Consider the following 9,419-nt stretch of genomic DNA (forward strand, 5'->3'; position numbering starts at 1 on the left):
TTAATAGTTTTTTATTTAAAAAAAATAAAAAAATTTGGTTTTTGATTTTTTGAAAATAAAAAAAAAAAAAAGTGGATGAGTGTAGGTATCGATAAATATCCGTAAAAAAAAAAAAAAAAAAAAAAAAAAAATTTTTATTTATAAACATCAATAAAAAAAAAAAAAACCAATCAACAAAAATATCTCCAACGGTTTTTGAAAATTTTTTCAAACAATTCAATTCAGTTAATTTTTTTTTATTATTTCAAATTTAAAGCACCTCTTTTTTTAGATTTTTTTTTTTTTTTTTATTTTTAAAAATAAAAAAATTAATTGCATTTAATTCAAAAAAAAAACAATAGTGAAAAAAATAAAAGGAAATTTTTTGGAATAATTAATTGATATAATTATATCTTGTCCATTTCCATAGTTTTGAACATACAATTTTTTTTTTTTTTTTATACACTTTTTTTTTTAACATTTTTTTATTTTTATTTTTTTATTTTTATTTTTATTTTTTTATTTTTATTTTTATTTTTTTATTTATTATTATTTTTATTTATTAATTTATTCATTTATTTATTTAATAATTTGTAATTTTGAATATTATTGAAAATATATTGTAAATACAAATTTTGAATTGTTTCTTTGTTTGAAATGGAGATGCATACACCCTTACTTTCATTCTGACTCAAAAATTTTTAATTTTTTTAATTTTTTTTTTTTTTTTAATTTTTTTTTTGATTTTTTTTTTTTAATTAAATACCATTTTTTTTTTTTTTTTTAATTAATTTCATTTTTTTTTTTTTTTTTCAACTCTCAACAATGAATAAATTATTTACTTCAATCTTTGCATTATTTTTATTAGTTTGTGTTGCCTTTTCCGAAGAAAAAACAACAGTAGTTCAAGTAACTTCCGATAATTCAGATATAATCCCAACTGGAAATTGGTTAGTTGAATTGTAGGTATTTTTTTTTTTTTTTTTTTTTTTTTTTTTTTTTTTTTAATTATGAAAATAAAAAAGATATTATTAAAAAACTAACAAAAAAAATAATAATAATAAAAAAAATAGTTTTGCACCATGGTGTGGTCATTGTAAAAGATTAGCACCAGTCTATGAAGAATTAGCTCAACTTTACAATGTTGATATCGAAAATTCCAAGGTTAAAATCGCCCAAGTAAACTGTGTTGATAACCAATCAGTTTGCTCAAAATATGAAATTAAAGGATACCCAACCATTAAATAGTAACTATTTTTTTTTTTTATATCCACTACTCTTTTTTTTTGAAGTATTTTTCAACTAACTTTTTTTTTTTTTCTCTCTCTTTTTCCTCTCTCTTTTTTTTTTCTCTTTTTTTTTTTTTTTTTTTTCAAAATAAAATAGTTTCAGCGAAGGTGAAATCAAAGATTACAGAGGTTCAAGAGATAAAAATAGTTTCATTACTTATCTTGATAGCATGTCAAAGTAAATAATCAATTCATTTAACACTTTTTTTTTTCCCCATTATAAATCACTCTCACCATAAAATTAAAAAAATCATTAAAAAGCAAAATAAAAAAAAAAGACAAAAAAGACAAAAATGCGTTAAAGGAGAGAATGGTGACAATGAGAAAAAAAAAAAGGGTCTTTTTATGTAAGATTGCAAAAAACAAAAAAAAAAAAAAAACAAATTATTAAAGTTTAAGTTTTTATTTTATTTTAAAGTGATAATTGATTTAATCATTAATTTTCTATTATTATTATTATTATTATTATTATTATTATTATTATTATTATTATTATTATTATTATTATTATTATTATTATTATTTTCTTTTAATTTTATTTATTTTTTTATTTTTATTATTTTTTTATTTTTTTTTTTTTTTTTAAAAAATTGAAACATATTAATTTTAAATTTGAAATTGAATAATTTTTTTTTTTTTTTTAGATCACCAATTTTAAATATTGAAAGTAAAGAACAATTAAAAGAGAAATTAAAAGAAAATAAAGTATCATTTATTTTCATATCATCAGGAAGTGAAACAAAAGATAAAGAAATTTTAAGTGGCTATAAAATTGTTACAAAACAAATTCAAGATGTCGATTGTCCAAACTTTTTAGTTGTTATGGATTCAAGTATAATCGATGGCAGTGGTGGTGCTGACGACCATGTCATACCATCTTCATCAATATCAGGTAAAGTTGGGGAAGAACCAATTTTATTAGTTTATAAAGATAATGAATATCAACAATATCAAAGTAACAATGAACATGGGTTAAGTGTAAATCAGTGGGTTAGAATCAACCAATTCCCATTGATATCGGAATTAACATTCTCAAATCAACATATGTTAACAGTATCATTCAAAAAGATAGTTATGTTTGTTTTCACAAAGAAACCAACTACTGAAAATATTCAACATATGAAATCAATTGCATCTTCAAAACAATTCAAGAGTAATCCAACTGAATTTGGATTCACCTATATCGTTGAGAATACATTTGCAAGTTGGATTTCAAATTTCAAATTAGAGAGAACACCTGCACTCTTGGTATTCCCTGAGAAAATGGATATTTATTATTATGAAGAATCAATTGATCCATTAGATAAATCAAGTGTTTTACAATTTTTATCAGATGTTAATAATAATAAATATTCTTTAAAATATTTAAATAGACTTGGTTATTATTTAGATGTAATGTATAAATAATAATAATAATAATAATAATAATAATAATAATAATAATAATAATAATAATAATAATAATAATAATAATAATAATAATAATAATAATAATAATAATAATAATAAAAAATATAATACTAATTCTTTTTTTTTTTTTTTTTTTTTTTTTTTAAAAAATTAATATATATTTTTATATATAAATATATATATATATTTATATAGAGAATTGAAGAATTTATGGTAGAATATTTATATTATATTGTTGGTTTAATCATTGTTATACCAATTTTACTATTTTTCGTTTGTAGTGGGGAATCTAAAGAAAAAGATCAATAGATAGCACTACTTTATTTTTTTAAATATTTTTTTATTTATTTTGGTTTATTTATTTATTTATTTTTTTTTCTAAAAAAAAAAATAATAATAAAAAAATAAAACATAAAAAATCTATAATAAAATTTTTTTATTTCTTAAAGATTACCAAAATTAGAAAAAAAGAGAATTTATATGTATATGTGTATGAAATTTCCCTTTTTTATTTTTTATTTATTTTTTTATTTTTAGTAATTTTAAAAACATTGCATAAATCTTATTTCTAATCCTTAAAAGTTTTTTTGGGGGTAATACTAAAAATTTTTATTTTCCAAAAATAAAAATAAAAATATCGAATTTAACACAACACCACACTGGAAAAGAAAAATGGTATGAATCGAAAAAAAAAAAAAAAAAAAAAAAAAAAAAAAAAAAAAATTAAAAATAAAATAAAAATATAACACATATAACGGTTAAAAAAATAAAAACATTATATTAATAAACCTCATTAATACCTAATTAAATTCGTACAATTTTCGATTAGGGTAAGTTATGATTCTTTGGTTTTTTAGAAATAAAAAAAAAAAAAAAAAATAAATAAAATAAAAAAAAAAAAATAATTTAAAAAAAAAAAAAAAAAGTAGTTAGTTCAGAAAGTATTTTTTACAATAAAATAAGAAAAAGAAAAAAAACCTCAACTAACTTCCAAAATAATTTATTCATTTAAATATATTTAAATTTAAATTTCTTTTTTTTTTTTTTTTTTTTTTTTAAAAAATTAATTTTTATTTTTATTATTATTATTTTTTATTTTACTTTATTTTCATATGGAATTAAAAGATATTCAAAAACAAATAAACTCTTTATTTATAGAAAAAAATTTTATAAAATTTAATAATATATTTAATAATCCATTTTTTTCATAAAAAAAAAAAAAAAAAAAAAAAAAAAAAAATAATAATAAAAAATAATAATTAAAAAATGCAAAAAATAATTTATCTATCAATAGTATTATTGGTAGTTTCATTATTTTTAATATCGATTGGTTTTTCATCACCAACACTTTTTAATAATAATAATAATAATAATAATAACGAAAATGAAAATAATAAATTATTAAATAATAATGTCAATAAAGAAATTAATAATATTATAAATAAAGGTTATCAAAAAATGGTAGATGGATTGAAATTAAAAAGTCAATTTCACTACAATGAAGATAAATATATGAAAAGAGCAATGGAAAAACAACAACATAATCCACTTGGTTATAAATGCCAACATGATTCAATTGTTCAAAAGAGAATAAATAAATTAAAATTAAAATCCGCCGACGATAATAATAATGGTGAAAATTTAAAAACTAAAACCGTTACTGAAAAATTAGTTAAAGATGCCAAAGCATTGGAAGCAAGTGCAACTACTGTATCTGCAACAACAGCAAGTCAACCAATTCGTTTCCAATTTGATACAAGTTATATCACTGGTACAAAAGATAAATATGCATGTCATAATGTTGGTGATGTAATTTCAGTTGGTTTTTCATCTGGTGCAACTAAACCATGTGAGCCAGATGGTTCAGTTGAAGTTTGTTTATATACATGTACTGAAGCAGATATACAAACCACTCAACTTCAAAATTTTTATAAAAACAATATCATTGAAACTATTAAAGAAGTTTTCCAATCAAGATTATTAGTCAGAAATCCACAAAACTCTTTTACTTTTAATCCAGCTGCAACCGATGGTACTTGTGATTATGGTGTTCCAATTCCTGATAGTTATTATACCGATGGTATTGAAAATACTGATATTTATGTTTGGGTAACTTCAAGACCAACTTCTTCAAATAGTAAGTTTATTATTATTATTATTATTTAAAAATAATATATATGGGATATTAATTTTTTTATTTTTATTTTTTTTATTTATTTTTTATTTTTTTTTAATAGATACAATTGCATATGCATTTGCATGTGATTATGATACAACAAATAATATTTTAGGTAGACCAAGAGCAGCATCAATTAATTTTAATCCAATATATTTTTCACCATTTATTGGAGCAGAGAATTCAATTTCATTTAATGAATATGTTAGAGTTGGTATACATGAGATGACACATGCATTAGGATTTTCATCATCATTTTTCGATTCATTTGTTAAACCAAATACAGCAGATGTAATTAGAGATGGTACTGGAGCTGCTGAAAATTTTAAATTCTCTGGAAAAACACCAAGTGGTGAAAGTTATTCAGTGACTAAATCTGCGATTTATTCGGATCATGTTGTAAACTTTGCCAAACAACATTATGGTTGTAATGATTTGAAACATCAAGAACTTGAAGATTTCGGTGGTTCAGGTACAGCTGGTAGTCATTGGGAAGCCAGAACCGCCGGTGAAGAGTATATGTTGGGTTTTGTCAGTCCAGTGATGCCAATTACCGATTTATCATTCAATTTGTTATTGGACTCTGGTTGGTACGAAATTGTGACCAACTCTAGTGAACCATTAATTTGGGGCAAAGGATTAGGTTGTGATTTTGTCCAAAAGCCATGTTCTACAAGTACATGGAATTACCAAGGTTACTTTTGCACTGAAAATGGTGCCTCCTCTTGTACCGGTACAAGAATGGGTAAAGGTGTTTGTAGAATAGTTACAGGTCAAAACGAATGGTTGCCACAATACCAACATCTTGATAATCCAAAATTGGTTGGTTATAATTTGGCAGCTGACGGTTGTCCATTCTATTCGGTTCAAGATAATAATGTATACTGTTTTGATACATCCAAACAATCCACTGCAAACTCTCAAGTATTTGAAGAATATTGTGAAAACTGTCGTTGTTTTGAATTTAAAGATGGTAACGATGGTTCAATTCAACAATCTTGTTGGGAACAAAGATGTGGCTCAAATGGTTTACAAATTAAAATTAATAATAATTGGGTTGATTGCCCTGATTCTCAAACTATAGTCTCAAGTGGTGTAACTGTAGTTTGTCCAACTGGTTATACAATTTGTGGTGGTGATCCAAAACCAGTAATTGTAACTGGTAGTTCTGGAATTAAAATCTTACCATATTTTATTTTAATTTCATCATTAATAATTTTAATTTATTTATTAATTTAAAAAAAAAAAAAAAAAAAAACAAATAAAAAAAAAAAAAAAATCTATTTAAAAAAAAAAAAAAAAAAAAAAAAACAAAATTTTTTATTTTTAGCTTTATTTTTTTTTTTATCTATAAAAATAAAACTTTTTTACAACCCATAAAAAAAAAAATAAAATTTAATTTTTTTTTTTTACATTTTTTATTTTTCGTCTTTTTTTTTTTAAGTTTCATATTTTTTTATTTTTTTTTTTTTTATTTTTTTTTTTTTTTATATTATTATTTTTTTTTCTTTTAAAAATTTAAATTTATTTTTAATATGAAATTATTTATAACAATAACACCAAATTTAGAAAAATTATTACATAATGAAATTAAAGATATTTTAAGAACAAATAAATTAACGTTACCAAAATTTCAAGTTTTTGAAGGTGGTATTGAAATTGATTTAACAAAGGATCCAAATATAAGTGAACAAGAAAAAGAATATTATTTATGGTCAATTTCAAATTGTAGTAGATTAGCAGAATCGATTAGAATTAGAGTAGGTTTATCATTTCCATGTAAAAATTTCAGTCAATTTAATATTAATTTAGAGAAATTAGATTATAAAACCTATTTTCCAACATCATCAATCGAACCACAAGTGGCGGTTAGTTGTAATGCTTCAACATTGTATCATACAAATGCAATTAAAGAAAGATTTATTAAACATTTTAATAATTCAATAAAAGATAAAATATCAATCGATATAAATTATTCAAAATTTAAACCAATTAAAAAATTATTAAAAAATTTAAGATATAAATTAAGAAAAATTCAAAATCCTAATGATGATGAAATAATTGGTGGTGGTGATGATCATGAAATAATTGGTGATGATGAAGAATTAAGTGAAGAAGAAATTTTAAATAGAATTGATAAATTACAAATTGAATTAGAGCAAGTTATTGGTAAGCAAAAGAATATACCACAAAGTAAAGTTTTTATAAGGATTGATCAAAATGTAGGACAATTATCAGTTGATGCATGTACAAGTGGTGAAGGTCAATTACTTCATAAGAGAACATTAAATAAACATATATCAGATGCACCAATTAGGGAAACATTAGCATCTGCAATTATAATGGCAATTATTTCAAGTACTCGTAGGGTTGGTAGTGGTACCACTGAAGGTAGTTACCTGGATTTGAATAAAACCAATATTTGGGACCCTTTCGTTGGTAGTGGAACCTTAATTCAAGAGGCTATTAGCATGCTTTTAAAAGCAAAACCATCAAGTTGCACAAACTATAAAAGGTCATTCCAATTTGAAAGATTTAAAAATCATTCAACTGAAAGATATTTAAAATATTTAGAATCAATCAATAAACCCATTTCACCATTAATTAAAAATACAATTTTAATTGGTTCCGATATTGATCAAAAAGCAATTGATTCTTCAATTTTTAATTTATCAAAACAAGGTTATCAACATGAAAATATTAAATTTTTTAAGGGTGATTTTAAATCAATTTATTTAGATCAAATTAATATTGATAATAGTTTAGATGATGATGGTGATAATAATAATAACAAACCATTTACAATTATTACAAATTTACCATACGGTACTAGAGTTTTAAATAGAAATCAACCACAACAACAACAAAATCAACCAATTCAACCAAAAGCAACAAAAATTAAAGAAGGAGAAAATTATTATGAAGATGACGATGATGATGATTTCTTTTCAATTAGAAGTCCAAAAAAAGATAATGTTAATATTTATTTAAATAATAGTATCTCAAAAGATTTAAGAGATTTATTTAAAAGATTTGGTGATATGATTCATGAATCTAATGAATCAGTTTTAAGAGATGTTTTCGTATTAAATGGTAATAGTCATTTTCAATCAATTTCAACAAATAATGGTAAAAATAATTTTGAATGGGAAAGAATTTTAAATTTTAGAAATGGTGGTTTAACTGTTGAATTATTAAAAATGGTTAAAAAACCAAATTAAATAAAATAAAATTAAATTAAATAAAATTAAATAAAATAAAATAATTAAATACATAAAAATTAATTTTTTTTTTTTTTTCTTTTATTATTTTTATTTAATTTATAACTTAACCCATGGGATTTAGTTTTTTTTTTTTATTTTTTTTTTTTTTTTTTAAAAAAATAAAATTCTTTGATTAAAATAAATATAAAATTAAACAACAAATGCTCTAAAAATAATAATTACTTTTATTTAGATTTTTCTATTAACATTTTTCCAAATTTTAAATTCTTTGAATGTGTTAAAAAATTTTTTTTTTTTTTTTTTTTTTTTTTTATTTAAATTGTTTTTTTTTTTTTTTTTTTCATTAATACAAACCCCACACACACATTAATTATTTTATAATATAGTTTTTTAATATAAAAAAAAAAAAAAATGTCAAATAGAAATAGTTTAAGTTTAAATATTAGTTGTGATAAATTATTAAATTTAAATCAAAAGAAAATACCAAATCTTGAAACTTATTGTTTGGATTATGTATTATCAAAACTTGATTTATTTAATATTGAACAACAATATACAAATGATATTAAAGAGAAATTATTACAAAGAATGTTAAGTTTATATCAAAATAAATTTACAATTAAAAATATACCACAACCACAACCAACAATACAAAGAGTTGAACAATTAATAAATTTTGAAACAACATCACATTTAGATTTATCATCAATTAATATGAATAAATATATACTTGGTAATAATAATAATAATAATAATAATATAAATAATAATAATAATAATTTAATAAATTCTTTTTCATTTTTAAGTAAATGTAAAAAATTAACAAATTTAACAATGTCTGGTCAATCGACAATAACATCAGATAAATTATTACCAATATTAGAAATGGTTGGACATTCATTACAAAGATTAGATTTAAGTAAATGTCCAAGATTAAATGATACAATAATTCATTATATTTCATTTTATTGTCCTAATTTAGAATATTTAAACCTTGAAGATTGTATCGGTATATCTGGTGCAGTTTTTCAACGAGCTTCGACTTATGATATTAAAAATAAAAATAATATAATAATTAAATTAACCACAAATAGTAATAATAATAATAATAATAATTATAATAATAATAATAATGATAATAATAATAACAATAATAATAATATTTCACCAAATAATAGTCAAAATAATTTAAATAATTTAACATCAACATCAACATCAACAATAATAACACCAGTATTTATGAATAAAATGTTAAATTTAATTGAATTAAATTTATCAGGATGTAAAAGTATAAATCCAAAGAATTTATATTGTTTAAAGACAGCATTTCCATCATTAAAA

The 9,419-nt window shown here is 20.5% G+C and overlaps 4 protein-coding genes across 4 annotated transcripts; all 4 read left to right on the top strand.

Annotated features, from left to right (window-relative positions):
* Window positions 1-804: 804 nt before the first annotated feature.
* DDB_G0293378 (hypothetical protein) lies at window positions 805-2,987 on the top strand (the record flags this gene model as incomplete). Its single annotated transcript, XM_629169.1, has 5 exons — window positions 805-941; window positions 1,053-1,226; window positions 1,366-1,446; window positions 1,913-2,660; window positions 2,874-2,987. The coding sequence occupies 5 exons, from the start codon at window positions 805-807 to the stop codon at window positions 2,985-2,987; spliced, it is 1,254 nt and encodes a 417-aa protein (XP_629171.1).
* Window positions 2,988-3,944: 957 nt separating this feature from the next.
* On the top strand, window positions 3,945-6,093 carry sigB (peptidase M8, leishmanolysin family protein; the record flags this gene model as incomplete). Its single annotated transcript, XM_629170.1, has 2 exons — window positions 3,945-4,815; window positions 4,916-6,093. The coding sequence occupies 2 exons, from the start codon at window positions 3,945-3,947 to the stop codon at window positions 6,091-6,093; spliced, it is 2,049 nt and encodes a 682-aa protein (XP_629172.1).
* A 296-nt stretch (window positions 6,094-6,389) lies between these two features.
* Window positions 6,390-8,075, top strand: DDB_G0293380 (hypothetical protein; the record flags this gene model as incomplete). Its single annotated transcript, XM_629171.1, has 1 exon — window positions 6,390-8,075. One exon carries the CDS (start codon window positions 6,390-6,392, stop codon window positions 8,073-8,075), a length of 1,686 nt encoding a protein of 561 aa, XP_629173.1.
* A 414-nt stretch (window positions 8,076-8,489) lies between these two features.
* On the top strand, window positions 8,490-9,419 carry DDB_G0293384 (hypothetical protein; the record flags this gene model as incomplete). The annotated part of the gene is made up of 1 exon (XM_629172.1): window positions 8,490-9,419. A coding segment is annotated over one exon (930 nt), but the record flags the coding sequence as incomplete, so codon positions are not given.

This window comes from Dictyostelium discoideum, assembly GCF_000004695.1.
Source record: "Dictyostelium discoideum AX4 chromosome 6 chromosome, whole genome shotgun sequence".
Classification (NCBI taxonomy): Eukaryota; Evosea; class Eumycetozoa; order Dictyosteliales; family Dictyosteliaceae; genus Dictyostelium; species Dictyostelium discoideum.